Below are 23,750 nucleotides of genomic sequence, written 5' to 3'. Positions count from 1 at the left end.
CTATTTCATCAAATTTATTTTTTTCAGTCAAAGCAAAAAAATTGCGTCGACAACCTTCTTCATGCCATTGAAGTCGACAAATTTCACTTACTCCTTCAGATGTAATCAATTTTTCTTATTTTGGACCATCTAGGGGCCAAAAGGACCTGAACTCCGAAGGGGAAAAAATCCTCTTGATACGCCTCGGGGGATGGGACCCCTGCCCTCACTCGAGCTCTAGTGTTTTAACTCTAAAAACATGCAGACGAACACAGATATCATGGACAATGGACGAGGAGGACCAGGTAGCACATGGTCAAAATTGACCTCCTGGCCAATTCGTACGCACAACAATATCAAAGGCATTAAGACAGAAATTGGTCTTCTTTTGTACAGGTCAACATGTCCTCCATGTCGATCTAGGCCTCTCCACAAGGTGTGCCCGCCAAGACACAGTGCCTCGATGATCTGAAATCAAGAACTTGAAATATTCTGTAGTGGTAAGCGAATGATGTCGACCTCAACTGCATAAAGAAGGTTGTTGACGCGTTATTTTTATTTGACTGTGAAAATGAAACTTTAAGAAAAAAGTCAAAGGTTTATTCCTTGAGCTCATGTTTCGAAAATATTTATTCAATCTAAGGTTATGGGCCTAGTCTCATCGATAATTGATTTGCCCTCGTAACTGCATTACATGGTCAATGTATCAAACTAAATTAATATTCTTTGATAGACGCTCAACCATTTTGAATTTTGGGTGCGCAGCTGGTCTTTGGTTCCTCATCAGTGTTTTCGACCCGACGTTTTTGCATTCATTTTGAATCCCATAGGAAGACTCAACAGCCAACGTTGTTCGGATGAATGTGAACTGAGATACTCGAACTCTCCGTGAGGTTAAATGGCTTTAATGTTGGACTTGTAATAATCAATGTAGAAAATGGATGGTCGGTTTAAGTATCAGGGACATCATGACCTTCATCATGTCCTGAAATGCTGAGGCAACGCAGACCGGCGACGCATAGATCGATTGAATTTTACAAAATATGCTCCCCGACCAATTGATGAATTGTGGGTTAATGTGAGCACATTTACAACATACAACGGCAGATTGTTTTTCATATCCGGGGTCTGGCTGAGTACATGTATTTGCCTTAACCAAGAATTGAGATCCCTCGATTCGCCTGGACTCCAACGCTGAATTATTAATGACCCAAAGTTGCCCCATAAGGAAACTTTTACGCGTTCTTTCTATATACAAAATTGTCTCTATTTGTGGTCACTTCTCATTCATTATTAAAACCAATATCTGGTTAAAAAGAATTATCGGAATCGCGCACCGAACAAACTCATTTCATATGCACCTGCCCAACCCGTTGTAGAATGCACTCAATTATTAACGAAGGGACTGAATGTTACTTTGTATGGGATTGTAAAAGCCTTTCAGAACTCATCAGCATAATATAAACCCTACTATACTTTCTTGCGTTTCGCGTGTCAATACTTTTGTCCGAAAAACAATTTTATCACACCCAGGAAGCACTCAGGCAGGTCTGTTCCATTTGGCTCAGCCATGATGATGACGGCTGTCGAATTATCTTCATTGGTTTCCTTGTTGTTGAGGCATTCAACAGCATTCAGTAACCAAGGGGTTCATAACATGCCAAATCCACTCACTCGCCTCATCTATGTACAGTATTTGTACGTATTTCAAAAGGATGTTCCATGCATTGTTTCTTTTCATTATAGTACTTAAGATACAGGCCAGTTGAAATGCAAAAACTAATAATGGAAGCAGCCCAAATGAACTCAATGGCTTCTTGCACCTTAAAAGGCATACATCAATAAATTTATCGAAATAAGGAGAAAAATAGAAAATGAAGTAATTTGTAGTCAGCAGGGCTTAGGATTTTTTAAAAGAAATATTGATTAATCTTAATTTTCTCGAGTTTTTTTAGTGCCAATTTTTTACAATAACTACAATTGACCCTAAAACCTGGTTAAGGACAAAGACTATAAAATAATGATACTAAAAGATACATTTCTTACCTCCTTTAAATACTGTATGGTCCCAATCTTCTCAGTTTGTCCCAATACTGTAGCACTTCCATTCCCACATTCTTTATTGTTCCTGCTTGCCTGATTTGACAGAAGTTCAAGCTTTTCCTGAAAATGTAACAACAACCCCAATTCTTCACACACAAAAAGAGCAAACACAAAAAACTTTAAGAATGTGTTAGCCAAGGTCTCTTCACCCAAAGAAATAGCTAAGAAAAAGCAACCGGAGTAATCAAATTTCATCTAGAAACCTGCTTGGTTTAGGATATTAATTTGGTGGTCCCAGATAGGAAACAATTATGAGGGCATTTGATTTCGAAGATTTTGAAGTAAAGAAATATCTTGAAACCTTTGTTCAATAATTCAAAACTTTGCGAAATTGGTTTCATGTTGCCTTTTTACCTGTCTTTTTTGCATTTAAACAAGCTCATGTAAGCCTTGGAGAATTTGGTTTGCTGTGAAAAAAATATTTCGTGCTTTTGATTTTTTTGTGTTTATTTGGCTTTCAAAACAAAAAAACCTCTTTTCCGAGCCCTGGTCATCAACCTTTCTTTCAAAATTTTGCGATATTTTTGCAACATTGATTTGATAATTTTTCAACAAATAATTCGATCGAAAGAGGTGCATTAATGGGAGAGTTTGTTATGTCCATGGGTAAATTTTTAGTCCCTGATGAAAAAAAATGTTTTGAAGCTCATGTCCAGGTTACTAAACCCGATAAACATTGCAATTCAGAAAATCTTTGATTTGTTTCGTAGCTTAAATTCGCTCAGGGTGCCCCCGTAGTTAAAAATTTCGTCAATACAAATTAGCCATAATCATGCCTTGGGTTTTCATTTCATTTTCACGTCTAAGCGATATCATATAGAAATATCTGAACACAAAGTAATCACAGATTTTCTCTCTCTGATGTTTATATATTCAACACATCTGTAAAGCCAATGGTCAAAGTTATTTGATTCTTCCTCGACCTGAAAAAAAACCAGGCAGAGTAATCATGTATTTAACCAGCGAAAAATTCTATGATGCCCATTACTAATGGGTAGAGACAGCCAAAACATGCATAAAACAATTTCATTTAATGCCATTAAATATGGATAAAGTTGGTCAAATAATGCACTGAAATATGCATTTAAACCGATAATGTAAGCTTGAAAAGTGGAAAAAAACGTTTAAAAAATCAGAAGATTTGACAGTAAACGCAAAGTTAATAAGAGTTGAAAACCCCAATTTGAAATCAACAAGATTGACGAATAGCATGAATTTGGAACGGCAATTTGTATTTATCAAGTATTTATTACCCCAAACCAAAATTCCATTGAATAATCCCTAGACCCCTGGAATCTGGACTGCAATGACGCAGCTGATAAATATGTCAGATGGGAAACTTTACTTAAGTGCAATATTTGCCTAATTTAGGCAACTCTTACCGCTCCATTCACATTCACATGTTGTTTTCCTTGTTTTATGCTGTTTTGCCTCATTTAAAAAGGTTTTAAGCACTACTTGATTTCATCTCCATCAAATCCATTTGCATAGTAGGGTTCTCTCTCTGGGGACCCCTAGAGGCTTATCCGAGGTTCAATTACCAAAAAAAGCAATCTGTTCTCAAATGGTCCTTGTTCTCCATCTGATATCACTTCACTTGCTTCTTTTGTCAGATTTTCGCTCATTTTAGCAAATGCCATGCTTGTTACTTGTAGGGTGTGGGATCGGGCTGGTCCCAAGGCGGGAAAGGGGCATGTCTGAATTGCGGCGTGTTGAAATGTAAGCGTGTAAAACAAGGCATGTTGGAACAGGGATGCAGCTGGATAGAGGCATGTTGTGATAGGCTTTTGTCCACTTGAGGCTGGACAGGGGCGTACCTTGGCGGAGTTTTGTCAGAGGCCATTAATGGTCAAAACCCAAATGTGCTTAAGCGAAAACCCCAGAATAAGCATGAAAACACGAAATATTCAATAAATGCAAAAAACCTGTTTTATGTCATAAAGTGTATAACGCATATTTTGGCCGTCTCTACTCATGGGCTACCTTGTATTTCGACATTGCAGGATAAAGTCTTTGTGAAATCAAAATAAAGCATAAAATACCAAGAATTATCTCTAAATCATCACTTTTCTTAATCCATTTAATGTTCTATCATTCATGTGAGATGTATCTGGTAATCGATGGTAGAGGCGATGAGTTAGACTTAACATTAAACCTGTGTGAGAGGGTCAGTCAGTTGCAAAGAGCTGAAACAACGTCTTTCGGGCAATTTCATGCTCTTTCCAAAAAAAGGCTCTTGAATTTTTTAGCTAATGTTGGTATAACTTATTCAGAAACGTTAAAATGAATTTTGATTTCAATTTCTTTACTGCTTTTGGATGGCGTTAAGGATCAGCGTTTTCAGAACATTTTCTAAAACCATTTACCGTAATTTTCTCCAGGTCAATCAAGATCTCAGAACTATTAGCTTTCACAAAATGGTGAGTAGTCTTATTCTTAAATGCGGTGTTACAGCATATATTTAATGAAATAGTGGTGCGAACTGACGAAGACCAATCTTTAACAACTGAGTTGAAAACTAACGGAACGCAGTAAAAATCCTGAAGGGGACAAAAGAAGTTAATGGTATGTGAGAAAAAAATCTAAACTATGTGAAACATATCTTTAGATCGTCAAATGTGTGTAAATATATCTTTTCCCCCATTTTTCCGAGCTCTAGTGACGACCAAGTTCTACGTCCTTGGAGATCCAAGACTCTGCATCGGGAGAGAGTAAACGAGAGCGAGTTACACATCCCTTGTGGAAAATTAGACCAGGCTCGATTCAGCAAAAAGCCGTCAGACTAACACACCCACCGAACTAACGGACGGAACCAGGGCAGACGCTCCCAAGAAAATGTACGAAGCAAGCAGAGACGGACAGGGTGCGGACGAGCGTACCTACTACTACTAACTACTAGATACTATTACGCGTACAATGCAATACGTAAGGAAGAGGGACGGACGCCTCGCTCAACCCAATGTGATTTCTTCGAGGTGGAATGAAAGCCGATCGGGTAAGGTGGAACCGCATGGCCCGGTCCTCCGGAAAATAGACCGAGCGAGAGGAAGAGGAACAAGATTGGGGAGAAGGAGAAGGACGCCGAGGAGGAAGAGGAGGAGGAGAAGGTGGAGGAGGGAGCGACAAACATACCTCCTATGAGGGATGATTAAGACGAAGGAGATGATGATGATCATGATGATGATGATTTTATGATGAGTTTGAGGACAGGTCGCGTTCGTTTGGGTGCTCTATGTTGTTTTGTGCGTCCTCACCGGGTCCTCCCTCGCGGTTGGGAGCCTCCTCCGCGTACTCTTCCGTCGAGTGTTACCGGTCTTTGGTGGTTACAAAGCCTTATTCCGAAATAGGAGCCTGACGCAAACGCCGTCTCAAAAAGACCTTACTGTCTGTCCTCTCGTTCTCTTGTACTCAGACACACATGGGTACATTTATTCTAAAGCAGTTGCAAATTCTGTTGTAAACAAAACCCGACCAACTTGGTTGGACTCGGCCGTGCGCTTATCTTTGTTTGAGTGTGGACATAATCGCCAGGCGACTTTTATTGGTGAGACAAAATTACTCAATTCGTGAAGAGACCCAAATGGCAACCAACTAACCCCTACTACATCCAACCAACCAACCATCCATCCTTTTAATTAGAGATCGTCAACTGTTACTTGTTAACATCGTTTTCTGCTTATTGAGACTCTATTCATCATTCATCATCGTCTCTCACTTATCATCATTCAACTCCATTCAGGTAGGTCAAGCCAATTAATAATCAAGCCCCTCGATTTGAAACTTATGCTATTTTGGTTGTTGTTTTGCGCTGTCCGTACCTGATGGACTGGTTCCTAATTGTGCCCGTGTAATTCTTGATGCGGTTTTTACTCAAGGTGTGAGAGTGTTGCATTGGAATCATCACTAAGTGCTAACAAGACCTGAGGCCAGAATCAGATAAAATGGGAAAACCACCGGGATAAGATCGGCAGGAAGGATTTTTTGAATTGCCAGACAATATTACTCGAATAATTACTGTAATGTTTAAAAAGCCAAGATACCTAATCTCTTCATACTCGGAATCATATTATGATAAATGAAAAAAAAAAGTACGAGAGAAGACAATGACTTACTTAGGGCGGTTGGAGAGAGATAAAACCTTCATTTGACTTTTACGTTTTGAAAGCACAACCTACAAAGTTCTGAAGTATCTTCCAAATTTATAATGATCTATTGGAGTGATCAATACTTCGTACAGATCTGCACTTTTGGTCTTTTGTTGTTGGTGGATTGATTTTTTAGCTTAAAATCGATTTTGTTTGGGGCAAAAAAAAACAACAACTTCCTTTACATGGATTGTGAATTTTCTTGGGGATCGCCACTGGCTTTGTTGGGCTCCCTCGAGAATGACTGTTTGAATGGGTCCATGGCGATAGGGCGATAGGTGGTCTCCAAATGTTCCTGCCCTCCCGAGCTGTTCTTGAATTGAGTTAGTTCTCAAAACGAGATAAGGGTCTTGCGAGTTGTAATACGACTCGATTGTTGTAGGACAATGGGGCTCTGCCAGGATTATGTGAATTTGTTATTACTTCTCAAAAAGTTCATCCAATCACCTTTTCCATATTACGTAATGCCTAAAAATGACGTTTCTTTACTTATTCACATTGAGCAACAAGTACGTAGTAGATTGTGGTGAAGTAAATACCCGAAAACGTCTCTTTGACCCTTTCCTCGTCTTGCTATCTCCATATTCGTGGGTCAGGAAAAAGCTGAGTGGATTAGTAATTATTCTTTCATTATCAAAACAATAGGAACTTGAATTGAATATGAAGACCGATAGTTAATCAAACCACCCCACCAACTACTTACAGTACGAACTAGTACGAGCAATGAGTAACTGACAAGCTTGCTAGCTAGCTAGCTAGCTAGCTAAGTAACTAACCACTCACTTTTGCTCCGTAGTGCGTCTCTGATCATCCCGTTGTTTCTGAAAGGACAAGGGCCGCGACATTCATATTTAATGTATGAATATCTTCTTCCTGAATTGTAAAAATATAAGCCAGAGGATAATTGCGTCGTGATTCCTTCAGGCCAATTGGGACTCATATCCAGGAAAAGGGACAAAGGGTTACGAGAACAGAGGGGTCACCCACCAAATGGTCCCTGTTATAGTCGGTGTTGATCCTTGCAATACAGTTCGTTGAAGAGATGATTGAAAGTCTGTCGTGAAAACTGGAGGTTAAATCCATCATATTCAAATCGTTTTAGAGGTGTGCAGACGTTCTAGATACATATTCGTAGTTCATGGTTAAAGATTGCAGGATCTCGTCCTCGTTTTTAGGAGCTCCCAACCTCGGCTTCACCTCCGCTCCCCTCCCCTTCCCTTCCCCCGGCTTTGCCTGTGCTTCGATATTCGCACTGTTAGGGAGGGTATGTACTGCACGTAGGTTGGGCGGCACCTGCCCGAGTTTTCTCCAGTGCGGCTGTCTTCCTCGGACTCTGAGCCAAGGAGCCAAGGCGCCAGCCGCCATGAATTCTTTAAATGAGAAATTGGAGACCCCGTTAAATGGCACTCCAAACCAATATTAGCACGGTTGAAAGCAATTGATTGGGAAGTTTTCCCAATGATTCGTCAAATATTGAGGGATCAATCCCAAAAATATTTTCCAAGAAAAGACTGCACAACATATGTTCTGGTAGAAACATACATATTTCATGCTTTGATTTCTAATCCAATACATCCTGTTGCATGCAAAACCTAACTGTCTACGTAGTGTAGATTTCGATCTTATACATTGATGATCGGTTAACACAGAGAAATGCAAAGACCTTCTTGGTTGCGTGTCCGGACTTTAAGGATTTGCCAACCAAGCGCTTGCTTGGCCCCTTGCCCACTCTTAGTCCTTTCTTGCCCTCGATTTCATTAACAGTTATTACTCGTAGTTTTTGATGAAGCTGATATATCGTTGCATCATTATCTGATTAATGAAGAGGGAAAATGCACACCAAATGTGACCCGCTCGTTACTCTTACCTGACTTATGAGGACTCCCCCTTTTTCCTTGGGCTTCTCCCACAATAAGCGTGCACTTCACTAACTTCCTGATTAAAACAACGGCCATGCACACATTGCATTTACGACTAAGCTTCGTACAGAGGCTATTATACAATTACTAAACCATTTACAATTCACGAATTGGCATCCTGAAACCAGGATACAATTAAACTCTAGCGGCCTTATCAATCTGAGGACCAACCCACATTATTGGCAATTTTCACGTCACCTATTAGTTGAGCTTTCATGTGGGACATTATATTATTATATTTGTGAAATTTAATCACCAATTATCGAAGCTGCCATTGAATTAACCAGTGGAAACAATGTATTCTGTTTGTTCACGACTTTTTAAGGCATTGCTTGTCATTTACGGAGAGGAGAGGGTTGCATACCTGGCAGAACAATTATTTTACTCAAAAGGACACTTCTGCTACAGCTACAATTGAAATGATATGACATCGAAGCTACTTCATTAAAGAACTTCACTGTATTGGATGTTCCTCTGCCCCTCTTGAAATGTAAACAATAACAAAAGCTGGCTCACCAGTGGACTGTGGCTGTGGACTAAGTGTGTAGGGTAGCCTTTGCCGTTTGATCTTTCTCTCAGGAACGGCTTTCGCTAGAAAAAATGAATAAGGCAGTGATTGCAGCTTTGAAATGGTTTGAAGCTATTTTTTGGCTTAATAAGAAAAGTTCTGTTTATGTGCAATGACGTGCAAAAGTAAGTGACTTTCTAGACATGCCTAGATCATTACTTGTACAGTAGCTAACTAGTGAAGCAAGAGGGCAAAGTATAAACATCGCATTTTTATTTACCTTTTGAATTCTTAAAGTATTTTCTTGTTTGTATTGTTTGCAAATGCTTTTCTATCAGAAGTGTTTTAAAATGTTTGAAAATAGAAGTAAAAAACTCAACAAATGACAAGTTTGATTAGATAATGAATGCGAACTTTCAAGCTTTTTTTCAAAAAATGGCCAAAATAAATCTCATATTTTCACTAAATTAAACCCCAACGGGTGCTAATGAAGTATATTTTTAAGGTTTTTGAACATCTATATTGTCTTGTTTTTGTCAAACTTTAATCTCATGTTAATCAAACCTGTGGTTGAGAATGGTGAAAAGGCCAATGTGAGACTTTTATTTTTCAATAGGTTTAAGTCACAACATAGATGGCTACAAGGTTTTCCGCCTGACTCAGAGTACTAAAATATATTTTGTCTGGAGGCGGGGAGGGAGAGCGGAGCAGGGAGTGAAAACCTAAATTACTACTTTAAATTCCTTCCAGAGACTTTACCATAAGTATGAGCTGTTAACTATGGTAGAGTGGCAGAGTTTTGTGTCAGGGAAGTTGACTATAGCGGAGTTTTGTGTTGGGGAGTTTGCACTTTCAGAGTTTTGTATTGAAGGTACGGGGAAGCTTGCTTTTTGCGAAGATTGAATGGCGAACAACTAGTGGGATATTTCGGTTGGCGAAAAGAAACTCTTACCCTCGTGATATCCTCCATAATTCAGTATCCAACGTGGCCTAGACAACGTTATTCAAGAAAACTGACTATGCGCTTTGGGTTTGGGGTTTAGTATTTGATTAAATCCTTTGAGAAAATTGAAAGGTATGTTAGGCACTTTAGGTAGACATTGCCTTTGACGCCCATACGTTGAAGTTGTTGCTAATTTCTATATCTGTCTATTTACCCAAGTTCAAAGTGAATCTTCATCTTCATCCCATTCGCATATACAGCACTGCTAGCGAATTGGGGACGATTTTAAAACAATTGATTCAAAGGAGGGAACTGATCTTGTTTTACTTTATTCACGGAGACAGTCGAAGTGGCAGTCACTAACTCTGGGGTAAGTTTCCATCTTTTAGTACTTCAGAAGCGACTCAATATATACTTTAGTTGAGGTGGGTACACTAACTTCACGCATGTATCTAATTTTATGGCGAATATAACAAAGGGGGGGGGCATAATGAACGAATGTTAGAAGATGGGCGTAGTTGTACGGAGATTTATTTCCCTCAAACTCAGCCGTGCTGAATTCAAAGAAACTCGACTCAACTTTCCAACGAGGCCTGCGCTCTCAGATAATGAAAGAGATTTATTGTTGTGAGTATAATTCGAACCTTGCACTGTCTGATTATTTATTGATCACCGATTATCAGCGTAGGATGGTGAGCGATGCTGACCAGGTGCGAGCATTTTCAGAGCATCCCGTACAACTTGCTGGTATACCACAACGCAACAGATTATCTCCTTCCTCAAAGGTGCAATCTTGACAACTTTATTGTATCAGGACAAGGCAGATCACGAAATTTCGCGTGGTTCCTGCAGACGATTGAGCAAATGATGGAACTATTTAAGGTCCAAAAACAAAACAAACATCATGGATTTTTAAGGGAGCCAGTCATCACTGGACAAAAGGTTCTTAATTACATTAGTTACTTTCATATTCTTATCATTAGTTGCTTTCCCAAATGAATAGCACATAAAAGGATGTGCCATCAATTTTCATAGCTCATGATAAATCTGGGCCGTGCTCTGGAATCAAACGAAACGCTACTTCAATTGGTTCAACCATACATTTGCAATTTCGAAAATGAGTTGTCTACGTCCACCTTGGAGCGAGACATGCCAGCCATAATAAGTCCTTGTTCTGTCCTAGAAATGAATTTCCCCTAAACCTCATGCCATATACATGGAAGATAGTCTTTCTGGAGATGAGGTATGGGTTAGAAATGAGGGTTATCACACTCATTTTTGTTATTTTGATTTGCAGTGGAAAAATTTCTTCGTCAAAGCAACGAACGTATGACTTATTGATTATCCCTGGTGGCCTAATCAAACATGCGAGACTGGGTGTATTCCAAGAAGTGCAAAAATCCTGTTGTTACTTACTCTCACCGTGATTCTATTTGGAGGGCTCTATAGCGAATAAGCGTTTTAAGCATCAGGAAACCACAGGCAACAACTTGGTTTGTGAATGGTGACTTGCACCTTGGTTTAAAAACATCAAATAATTCCTTTAATTTAACGTTCGTTTAAGTTTAATTCAGTCGTCTGCTAACCTCAAAACCTAGCTCTATCGATGGAAAAAATCGAAGTAGTACTGTAGTACTGGGGCGAGTCCGGACTCGAGTCCGAGTGCACTCTAGTCTTTTACTCGATTTTGGAGTAATTGGCCGGACTCGAGTCCGGACTCGTTAAAAAATATATCCATTTTATCATAGAATTTCGAAAGATGAGTCTTTTTGCTTGACCTGACTCTAGTAAAAGACTCGAGTCCTCTCTGGGATTGAGTTTTTTGCTGGACTCGAATCCGGCAAAAATTAAAAAAATCAAAGGCCTCGTACAAGTCCAACCCCAACAGTTTACTGTGGGTAAAGACATCAAAATTTTGATGCTAATTAGATTTGTTTTGTTTTTTTATCGAGATGACTGCAAATGAAATGGTACCAACAAATTTCGAATATCAACTAAAAGCTTGTCTGGAATACCATCACAATAAAATGAAACACCTGTCATACCGTATTTGATGCTTACAATGGAGTGATTCCACCTTGTCTCAGCTAAGGCTAAAGTCCCTACTCTTTCCAATTCATGAAACAAATGATCCAAGTTAAAAATCATTTGGGATCACTTGCCACTACCAAGATGGTCAAAGCTTCATCTAGCTTGTGTTCTCTAGATCGGCATCATAGTGGGTCTTTCAAAATGTTTAGGAAGGGAATAGGAACTCTATCTTCAACCGTTTTAATTTTGAATCACTACATGAACATTAGTTGACGAGCTTTGAGGAAGTCAGGGCTTCACAACCGAGTGATTCAAAAAATCGATCAATTCCAACCAAATTCTGCCTCTTTGCCTTTCCTGCCTGCCTTACCTCAAAAAAAATTATATTCTGCTCTTTAATTTCCAATTTTCGAAAACGTGCTCTTGATGGCATAACTTAACTAGTTTGCGTACGAGATTCATGCATGTAAAAACAAATTCAGTGCCCATTCATCAAAAATGGTTTCAACGAGATGAGGTGGTGGTTGAGATTGTTGCGTGGTTAGTATTGTTATTCATTTCATGACAATTACTCGAAGAAGAACGAAATGACCCTGCTCAGATCTACATTTATTGTATAGAGGCATGGGTAAATTCACAAGATACAAGAACTATGGCTCTCTTTTTGGCCTGGTTGGCAAAGCCAAACAGTCAGCCGCTCGCAAAGTCTCGTAGGATGTGTTTAATTATGCAAAAGGGGAATAAGATGAAGAGAAAGCTCGGAAATTTATTATTCTGAATTGAGGGGAGAACTTTGATGCATAAGTTATTAGCTCCACACGCATCTCTCAGCGCAGAGAGCAAAGGAAGAGAAAGACAACTACTGGCAGACAAACGGATGGACAGACAGATATAAACACACATGCACACTCACCCATACACGCACGCACGCACGCACACACACACACAAACGCACCGATCAAGAGAGAGAGACACCAAGACCAAGATTAAATATTCATATTTTTTCTCTTGCAAACATTAAATACACTGCGATCATCATCATAATCATGATGGCAAATATAACGTGCATGACTAGAACGTGAGTAGCTGAAAGTTCATAGTTGTTGTCCCATAATGACAAGATATGACATAGAATTTTGAAAATATCAGAAAAAGAAAAATGATTTGATTTCATTTCATTTATTACTATTATTAAAGAAATTCGTTGCACTGCCAAGCTATGGACAAACTTGAAAAGCTATGGGTGGAGAAAAGACTGTTCAAAGTCTTGGAGTGAAAAAGTCAAACAACAAATTGACCAAGACCAAGTGCAACAAAGCAGAAACAACCGAGCATTGCTTTTTGCACCTTGCAGAATTAATGTGTGTTCTTCGAAAAGCAAGCCCTGGCCAATGGCATTTTCCGATTCCGTTTCCCCGAGTGTTTGAGCAACTATTCGTAAGGACAATTCACTTTTCACATCAACGTTTCCGAGTGGAAACTTTTCTTACTTCTGAATTTTAAAAAGTAATAAAATTGACTCATCAATGGTAAGGCAACCAAACGCCGCTTTGGAAACGGGAGCATTATTTCGTAGCTCTGTGGAGATGGGAGGCGTAAAAGTAATTTTCCAGTCACAATTGAACCAAAAGTAGATCTCCACGCACCAAATTTGGGGTTCAATCACTATTGGGTAATAAATTACCCTAAAAACTTGTCCTTATGATATAAATGTGCGTTTTCAATAGCCTATACTCCCTTTGCGTGAAGTCTATTCAAATTCAGATTTCAATTTGTTTTAGAAATATACCTTAGCCTTGTTTTTTTCATGCTCTCTCATTGCGGAGAAACTCGACTAAGCCCTCACTCGTCTCTTCAAACCCCAAGTTAAGCAAATGCAAACTTGGCAAGAGGCTCTTTAATATATCAATTTTCTCCAAGTCTCATTATTTTTCTACTTCCATGGACAGAAAGTCTATTCAAAAAATAACTATGCTTTATCCTCATTTGATTGCCTCAACTTTTTGCATTAGTACGGCGAGGCTTGGTCTAAAATAAAGTTACGACGATGATAACAAAAATTCATACTCATATCATCCTGCTCACTTCTTTTGAGGCTTGAAAATCAATCCAACGAACTCAATTGTATCACTACACCAACTGTATCAAAGTCCCACACCAATGCTAATGCAGTTTTGAAACCTAAGTAAACGCGATCAAAGGTCCGCAATTGAGTTCAACTTGCTTGACTGCAGCACCTTTAGAGCCTCATCTTGAAAGCCTCTTTTGTACAAGGCAGAAAGTGGTTCATTTTCGATCCCATGATGCTGCCCTTGCAATCCGTTTAAATATGCACATGCCTTAGCTTCACTTTAACATCTCTATATATGCGCAATATCTAAGTGGCATTGGCGGAGAAAAGAGGGAAATCAATTGCTCTATTTCCATTCGTATTCCTTTTCCATATTTAATTTCGATCTGAATTTGAGAGCTTGGCAAGACAAGTAAATATTTAATCTTGCACTTTGTCTAATGATAAGGGACTCCCCAAAAGCTTCACGACGACGTAAATTTGAACGCTTCTCTTTTTTCATTCAAAGTGACATTTTATGAATCACACTACCGACAAATTGACGCAGAGAAAGCCTCTCACGGATTAAATCTACTCGCTCGCCAGGAAACTCATCATACTGCGACGTTGATGATGGAGGCGTGAAATTGTAATACTTAAGCCTAGCAATTTGCAGACAAATTTCTCGAAGCATGAATTGGTATCGATTTCAGATAAGTGAATATACAATAAAATGATAATTTTACCGCCAGAAATCAATTGAATCTCATGTTTCAACCAAATCAGGCTCAAGGAAAAGTTAAAGCTTGAGGTGCTTTGGGACAGGTCTGGACCGATTTAATATGATACAGGGTTTGAGTGATATGGACGGATACATACATAAATCATTCTCATGCATTGTTGGCCCTAAAATCTTTGATCATGGCCACAAACACTAATCATAAATGAACGAAAGAACGAGTTGTTTCATAGAATTTTTTCAGTGTTTAGAAGATCTCATATCATTGAGTCACAATGAAAACTACTTATGAGCTCTGCAATCCCTTTTTCAAGCAAATTAAAGGAATCCACACATTTGAGGCCTCTTCGAGATCACAGCTTGAAATGTTTTAACGAATGTTCGTCTAATATACTCATTAAAATGTGTCGAAAACATTATGAAATGGAAATAAGTCCCTCTTTTCGCTTGTTGAAATAAACATATGCAAGTTTCCTCATTAGCTTCAAAATAAAAAGGGCTTCGTTCTAAATGTGGACAATTTGCCGCCTCTACGAGAATGACACATTGTTGGATTTGAAGAGCGAGTCTGTTTTCAGTTCAATCTCGAAAACTCATCGAAAAGCACGCGTCCGTCCGAAACGAGATACTTCTGTGCTAATAAATTTGAAGCCCTTTTTCCATGTCTTAAAGGAAAATGTAAGATGAATTTATTGCTGCAATAAATTCGTTCTCAGGTTGGTTCCACATTCGACATAGCTCTAAGATCAAGTCCCCATTCCGTTTCAGGACAACATGTTTCGTGCGAGTCCAATCCCACCCCGCCCACGGTCACCGCCTCCCCAAGAAGGGTCGCCTGGGCCATTGAAGATCAATGAAGATCCGATGTCGCCTCGATCAGAGCACGATGCCAACCCGATCTCCTCGTCCCAAGACAAGGATGATCCTCAACAGCATTATTGCCTCAAGTGGAACAACTACCAAACCAACCTGACCTCCGTGTTTGATCATTTGTTGCAAACCGAGGCCTTTGTGGATGTGACCCTGACCTCGGAGGGTCAAGTGATCAAATGCCACAAAGTGGTTCTGTCTGCTTGCAGTCCGTATTTTCAATCCCTTTTGTCGGGAAACCCCTCCCAACATCCCATTGTGATTCTCCGGGACATCCCTTGGGCTGATCTCAAATATATCGTCGAGTACATGTACCGAGGTGAAATCAATGTAGGTCAAGACGAGTTGCCTTCAGTCTTAAAATCCTCTGAGGCCTTGAACATTCGGGGTCTCGTTGATTTTCGCTCCAGTAACCAGGGCCAGCTCTCCAGTCCCAACAAGGACGTGGAATTAAAACCATGCTCGAACAAAGGCCCGCCCCCTTTGATCGATTTTCGACCTCACAAACGAAAGCGAACCTCCTCGTCGTCGTTCGATGAACCCAACGTCATCTCCCCCTCGTTGTCCCGACCCGAGCCCACGGATCCCCATTCGCCATACCATACTAGAGAAGACTGTTCAGCCTTGGAGATGGGATTGCCCTTGGGTCCCCCCTCGATGAGTTCTTCCTTTCAAACCCGAACCTCACACCCGGCTCGGTCTCCGTCGTCTAGTCAGTCAACGCCCCAAGGGGCACACTCGGCGGCGGGCTCATCCTCACATTCGATAAGCAAACCCAAGAATCAAATCCCCTCCGACGATTTATCGGATGTGAAGCCAGGAATTATGGAACTCATACAAGAGGAGCGGCGGGTAAGTACTCATCGCCCACTGTATGCAGGCAGGATCAGGTTCTCGTTTGTGGCTGAATCTAAATGGGCCTCGAGGGCCAAGCTAGTGTTGATTACTGTAAGCACAAGGTACGTACGCACGTACTTTACGTAGAGTGCGACGCAAGAGGCTTGCAAAACCCATTGGATGAAGGAGTTTTCTATCTCTCTTCATCCCTCCCCTCCTCCATTTGGCTATTCCATTGGAGTGTTCGCAACGGTAAAAGTATTTGCTCGACCCTTATTTTTGTATCTATAGATCTTATTTTTCTGCCCCAGTTTTCTAAGGCCTCGAAATAACTCGCTTAGCCATGATAACTAGTTCTGCTCTAACAACGAAAGAGAAGTACCAAAATATACGCTATAAATAGGGAGGCTCCGTTCGGTTTCATCGTCAGGATCAAGGAGCAAAATAGGGCACACCCACTCACATTTGTTGCATTTGCCCAAACTACTACAGTATCAGTACAGTACATTGCAGTACAGTACTACTACGGCATTCAACTAGTTGTCAAGTACTACATACTTGAGTGGTCGTTCCGTAGCCTTGGTGTGCAATACTCCAGCTTGCCTCGGATATGTACTTAGGTCTATATTTTTCTATCTGTCTCTCTCTCTTTCCTTCTTTCTTTCCCTCTTTCTTTCCCTCTTGTTCTTGTTTCACACAAGAAAGCTGGCATGTATGCTGAAATTAGCTGGCAGTTGGGTTTGGAACGTCTCGCTCGCTCCCTTGCCTTCTCTTTCTCCTTGTCTCCTCGTTCAGTCTTTTTCTCTTCCAATGATGTTCCTCAAACTTTACTCAAACTTCGTTCAATGTGTTTACTTTAACTGGCTTAAATTTGTAGAGAAAATCGCAGGATCTTGCCTCTCTTTCTTTCTTTTTTTCCTCTCTTCCTTTCCCTTGGTCTCTTCTCTCCCTTGATTCGTCCGTCTATCTAGCAAACGAGGTCCGTAGTCCGTTCTCTGTCATCAGTGTCATCAGTGACTGGTAGGTAGCGAGTCGCGACTACGTCTCTAGTTTGTACGTATGTAGCACAACAAACACATGATTGGATGGAGAAGAGGAAGAAAACAGCCAGATCGATGGGGTAAAACTCAAAATTCGTCAAAAGACTATCTAGCTTACGTATGTACTAGGGTACATACCCGAACAAATTGACTAATGGTCTGAATAGGCGCTTTAGTTTCTTAGATCTCATGCGAGAATTGGGATTACTCGTTCACCTAATGCCAACATAATGTTTGAGCTTGAGTTCCATTTGGTGGTCATCGACAGCGACTACTCTTACTTCTACTCCCATTGCATATATTACTTATACTACTACTATTATTCCTACTACTGCTGGTAGTAGTAGTAGTAGTAGTAGTAGTAGTAGTAGTAGTAGTAGTAGTAGTAGTAGTAGTAGTAGTAGTCTATTTAGCATTCCATTTCATTTGATGCGACTGTTTACGTACTATCGTCAGAAGTATGTTGTGCGAAATGGCAGGCATTCGGGAATGAAATTGATGTTTCTAAAGGGGAAAAAGAGAGGATTTAGAAACCAGTAAATTCATTCAAAAATGGCATCAACTAATTTTATGTGCAGTGCCTAGACCCGGTGGTCAAAAAGTCCTATCAAGTTTCCAGATAAGAAACAACTTTGTTTTTTATTGCATTAGCAAATTTTTGCCCCCATAAAAAAACTTACATGCCTAAAAATATTTCAAAACTGCAATTTTCAAAATTCCTCATTTATAATGATTGGAAGTACACTATGTGATTAGCATTTACTTAAAAATTATGATCGGGTCTATTCAACCGCTTCTGAGATATTGGGATTTAAAGGTCCAATTTTCATTACTTTTAACACCAAATTGCCCCAGTTATGTCCTAACTTAAATTCCCAAAAACTTTATACATATTGTCAACATCACACAAGTGAAACATTAATATTATTTTTCTTGTATGATCATGAAATATCTCAAAATGCCATATCATGTCACTTAAAACACAATAAAAGTAGCATATTTTTAAAATATGCTGTATAATTATCAGAAGTACCTTTAGCTACACATTCACTTAAATTCTGAAGACAAAACATACAACAGACAATCGTATGAATTTGGGCTTTGTTGAAACTTTTTAAAACTACGTCTTTGGGGGCTTCATTGTTTTTTGGGAAATTGGCAATGATCGTTGAACTCCGTGTGCTTTCAATGGTTATGAGATAATTTTTCAAAAAGTTGTATGTTTAAAGGGTTTTGAGTAAGTTTATACAACATTTTGAGCTTTTTTTGAAATTAGGTAAGGAAAAAAAAACAATCTTTTACTTTTCGGACATTGAAAATAGGTATCAATTCTTTGGAGCTAAAATCGATGAAAATTGGGATATTAAATCTGATATAACTAAGGAACGTTGAAATAGATCCGATCATCATTTTCAAGTAATTTTTTATTAATTCATTTTTGAAAATTTCACTTTTTTATGTTTATAGGCATGTAAGTTTTGATGTGGGCAAAAATTTGATAAAATGATCAAACTAAAGTTGTTTCATTTGATTTTGCGAACTAGAAAAATGCCAAGATGCGTTTGGGTATTTACCTCAAAGCTTTAAATGGCATTTTAACCATTGTGTAGATGTAAGGATCAGAGCTGTCATCTAATGGCAACTAGACTTGAAATCAAAGCAATTGGAGTTTTAACAAATTATATTTGAGGTGATGTAATTGAGAAATTTCAATAAAAGGGTGGGATTCCATTTTGGTCTTTCATTCAGAGCAAATCTTTAATGAATCTGTGACGTAGACCAAGATCAAGCCACCTCCTTCTACCTCGATCTTATAATATCTGTTGGTCACTCACAGAGTTGCCATGAAAAGGAAGTTATTTTCAAATTGGCTCGACGGTGAAAAGGGAATGTAATTGCATAAACATTTAAAAGTAATTGTATTGAATTGAGTTTGAAAAGAGAGCAATTGTTCATTACCTTTCAAAAGTGATTGACACACGTCTGTAATAAATAAATCCCATCTTGGTTGTGGTGCAAGGAATTTACGACTCAAATGGCCAAATTTCCCGGAAATTAAGCCCAAACATTTCCAATCAAACCAATCAGTAATTGGAAAAAAGTTTTGAAATTTAGAGCTTTAGGCATTCCTGCTACTTGGCTACGATGGTAAGTAACAGTACATTTGAGTGGTTTCGAGAAAGAAATCGCCGAGAGAGAGGAAGGAAGGTACGTGCTTTCTCTCGCTCTCTCGCTCTCTCTCTCTCTCTCTCTCTCTCTCTCGCTATTTCGCTCTCTATTTTGACTATTTTGTCGATTAATTCGTATCTTGCCAACTCCCAGGTGAGCGAGCAAGTACTCCACACATCATTCTTTTTCTCTATTTTGACGCGGAATGAAGAAAAATATTATGCTTCCATATATTTCTTGTTTTTTCAATCCCCTAGGCCAACGTACCCTAAAGTAGGCCGTTAGGAGGGTTGAGCACCACAATTGCGTGGGACGCCAGCAGACGCCAGCAGACGCCAGCAGACGCCAGACCTCACTCAGTGCAAAGAAGGACACATTGGAACGAGTCTGGAGGGCGAGGTTCCAACTGAAAATTATGCGTGATTACAACAAAGCATTTGCTCATAAATGTAAGAATTGAAAATTGAAAATCCAACCGATCCGACAATGGAATATTTGACCACTGATTGTCGTACGCATTTGTTGGAGCTTTCTTTTTTACTCAGGTTGTATCCAGAAAGTGGCTAAAATTTTATGAAACTCTTGCTTGCTCATTACAGTACATAGTATATGCGTACGAGTAGTCCAATTCAAGGAGTCGTCTTTCGACGTGTGTTTTTGCTCTAGGGGAGTCAAGAGCCGAGCCATTTTATACGACTCAAAGTTCTCATTTTGGGCAAAATATTAAGAAAACGCATCCACAATTGAGCAGATTATTTCTAAATTTGACTTTGCTTTCTGCCTCCTTGTGGTGGATACGAAAACTCGTTTATTTGAAGAAGCACAACATTCTTCTATATGAGGCAACCTGCACAACAACGTCTTCTGTACATTGCTTATTTATAGAAAAACTTAAAACTCGGTCAGATTCACGAAAGATTTGCAAGAAACTTCTCAACCACGTCTAAATATCCACTAGATACGTCACTTTGCAAATTCGTCGTAATCTTTTCCAATTTGAATGCTTTTATCCCATTTCAGATAGTGCTGTTCGATTTTTTTTTTCAATTTCTTTAGATTGATTTGGCGATGCTAAATCCGATTTGATTTGCCTCTAACAATGAACATCTTTGTTGCTTGATCCAATTTCCATTTTTCTTGATCATTGGCAAGAAAATATGATGATTAAGTAACTTTTGGGCCGAATGGGGCTTCCCAGCCAATTGTTGTACTCCGTTGAATTTCCTTCGTGTTCTCAAATATTTGAAGGCATAACATGCCCTCATTCTGGCTGTTGTTGTGAGTGCTTGCCTCCCCGCCTCCCTTGGATGCATGTTGTTCGAAGTAATGAAATGGAGAAACAAAATAATTTGAACGAGATCCTTTTCTTTTGCCTTTGGAGCGAGCTTTTGCGCCTAGAAGTAGAATGTGCCATAATAGTGAGAGCGTACTGAGTAGCAAATAGTTTGAAAGAGACAAGGAGACGGGCTGCGTCTTCGCCAAAGAGCAGTCAGAGCTCACACTGGAGGATCGAGTACGAAATGAGAGGATGAAAGAGACTAGCAGTGCTTTGGGAGAACCGAGGGAGAACGAGAAGCAGAAGAAGAAGGGGGGAAAAGAGAAAAAAAAGCGGACAAGTCGATGTGGGGGCTGGAAAGCAGCAGGCAGATCACTCCAGCGGAGCCGTGGGCTTCCTGCTTTCATTGGGCCAGTAGTGATAAAACTTTTATAATTTGGTATTATTGCTGGCAATAAATTTCTAGCGTGTTATTTTCGTTTTTGATACTTGCCCAACTCCCAATGTGCTGCCTTGTGTAGCTTCAACTCGTTTTCCTTTTTCTCATTTCCCGCACCCATATTTGCTCACACAGAGGCGTGAACGTAAAAAGAGTTCCTCCCCGAACGAGTCAACTCAGAGCCGTCATTTGAACTAACTTGGTAAATCCGGCCGACTCAAAACAGACACTAACCAATGTTAAAGTCGCTTACTGCAATTGCTCAGTATTCCACGAATATCCTCACAGTGAATACAATATCGAAGAAAACGAAATTCGTCCGCAAAACATTACAACCCTCTTTATCAACCCTTTCAATTAACTTGAAATTGAGGTTAAGCTTTAAAACAAGCTGTTGAGTCTCTGGATATAGTTTTGAGCATACAAATGACTAATGAATGACAAACTATTTCTCATAACTACCAACAAACATTGGTCATGATGACTGATGAACCAATTCCGCGCTATAGACAAACCCATATCAAGAAATCCGTTAGACCCGCTTCTTCTTGGTGGAATGCTGCGCTAACCCCATGCCATGGCCATTTCCCTCAGTTCAGACTAATATTTGCAGACTTCATCCGGCACTGGGATTTGAACCAACGGCCTGAGGAGAAGATTCTTGCGTTAGACAGCTCGACTACACTGTTGATGTTTGGAATAAGTAATCTAGAATCTTGTTTAATGAGCCCTTCGAGACAATGACCTATTGACATAATACAATTCTTTTATGGTCATCAAAATAGTTTATGAATATATAAGCTTTATAAGCCAGAAAAAGAGGAAAGAAATGGTTAGTACAATATTTTTTTGACCCTTGAGAGAAAGAGGAGGACATCTTCCAAAAAAGTTGAGAGAATCACTTTTGATAATTCAATTCAGCTTTCAACAAGTTTGCTTGTTAGTGATCCAATAGATTGTGTTTTCTGTATTGATGTAAAAGTGTGAAGAATTGATTCGCTAAGTGAAACCCATTTTTCGTTTCGGATTTTACCTTGGTAACGTGCCATTCCAAAAGCAGAAGCAAAAGTATTAGATTCTAAAGATTTGTACAGAGTATAAATAAATAGTTCAATTATTAGTTAAGGTATTGCACGTTAGGTTACCTTGTTAGATTGTCTTCAAAAATCTCGCTGCAATACCTTTGGGTATGTTGAGGTCCCCATTAACCCTTTTTCTCAGTTGTCGAAATACATTATAAAAAATCCGGAGCATGTAATTAGAAAAATTAGAACAGTCACATACAAGGTAGCATATGTATACGTCCATATTCTACAACTCTTCATCCAAAGGCAATATTAATTGACATTTTTTTTGGTGATCAAAGCAACAATTCGGAAAGATTTTTTTTTTCAGGCTAAACTTTTGGAAGCTTCACAGATTACACACTCTTGGATGAATCATCATCATCATCAACAACAACAACAACAACAACAGAAAACCGGCGCATCTGGAACTAGTTTATCAAACGTCAGGAGGGAATCCTCACCAATTCCAGGTATGTTGCTTGGTCCAGGTTGTCTTTCACACTCTAACTCTAACTTTACGGGTTGGGTCATGGCATTCGGTACCATTTCATTTCAAATCAATAATTCAACACAAACTAAAATAAAAATATAATAGCCCCATTAGGCTTTGTCTTTTTCCAGCGTAGGATCAACAATGTTCGCTTTTTTGCAGAATTGATCAGATTTGAATAGCATGTGGCAGGATTAAAGCATTCAGATCCACACTAGTTCTTATTTGCTGTACCAAATTAACCCAGGGACTTCAGGGTGCATGTTTGCGATGGAGCCAATCGCTTGCTTTGGTTTAGGGAGAGCCACCCGTAGCTGAGGAGGAAAGAGCGAGAACAGTAGCTGATGGAAATAATGATAAATACTGATAATTCAGGAACATCCATTATGTGAGATCTCAGACGGCAGTTTTGGCTAAGTGATGGGATAAATAGGTTTTCAAAACGAAGATTGACAGAAAAATTGAGAAGTAAAGACTCAAGTTGATCCCAAACCAACGCAAGAAGTTAGATTAGAGTTAAAAAGGCAACCCTGTTTCGACGTAAAAAAAATCAGGGTCACGTTTTAAGATAACGGGTTTCAAAATGCCCGCTAGCAATCCCATTAAAAATGGCAATAGAGCTTAAAACACGTTGAAGAGCGCCCTCTGCCTTGCCTACGTGAAGATTAAAAATCGTGAAGTGCTAGGCTCAGAGCGTATTAAAGAGCTCTGGAATTGTAACCTTCATTTTGTTCGCAACACTTCCAAACATTAGGTTTTTGAAGTGTACTGGAATGCTGGAAAATAATGCAAGATTGGCGTGAATTGGTAAAATTAAAAGAAAATAATTAGTTTCTAAAGTTATAAGTACTATTTTGCTGCCCCTAGAAGTCATTAGTTCTTGAGATAAGATAAAAGTAAGTTTTACAAAACCATAGTTTTTCGAATCGTTCAGTAATAATCATTAAAAACACATGCTCATGTTTAGTTTATGATCGCACAAGTTTTGATGCGCTTTCAAGCAAACATTATGTATGGAAAACTCCTTGCTTGATTCTTATTTGGGTGTTATGATTGCTGAGAATGTTGCCCTCGCAGGATTTAATTTCCCAGAAGAGCTGGTAATAAATTATTACTAATAATTCCTTGTGTCAAAATGCTTGAAT

General features: G+C 39.3%; 1 protein-coding gene across 2 annotated transcripts in view; it reads left to right on the top strand.

The window, feature by feature from the left end:
• The first annotated feature begins 5,369 nt into the window (after positions 1-5,369).
• The window catches only part of LOC131885685 (protein bric-a-brac 1-like), a 28,885-nt gene continuing 10,504 nt past the window's right edge, over positions 5,370-23,750 (top strand). The window contains exons 1-3 of one of the 2 annotated variants that reach the window (XM_059233808.1): positions 5,370-5,821; positions 15,186-16,139; positions 22,444-22,585. In XM_059233808.1, the coding sequence (XP_059089791.1) occupies positions 15,192-16,139; positions 22,444-22,585 (1,090 nt within the window). In that variant the 5' untranslated portion in view covers positions 5,370-5,821; positions 15,186-15,191. Of the gene's footprint in view, positions 5,822-14,912; positions 15,096-15,185; positions 16,140-22,443; positions 22,586-23,750 lie in introns of those variants that run through there. The other variant, XM_059233807.1, reaches the window with a different exon arrangement.

The sequence above is a fragment of the Tigriopus californicus genome, chromosome 8, assembly GCF_007210705.1.
Source record: "Tigriopus californicus strain San Diego chromosome 8, Tcal_SD_v2.1, whole genome shotgun sequence".
NCBI lineage: Eukaryota > Metazoa > Arthropoda > Copepoda > Harpacticoida > Harpacticidae > Tigriopus > Tigriopus californicus.
This window is presented reverse-complemented; position numbering and strand designations above follow the sequence as displayed.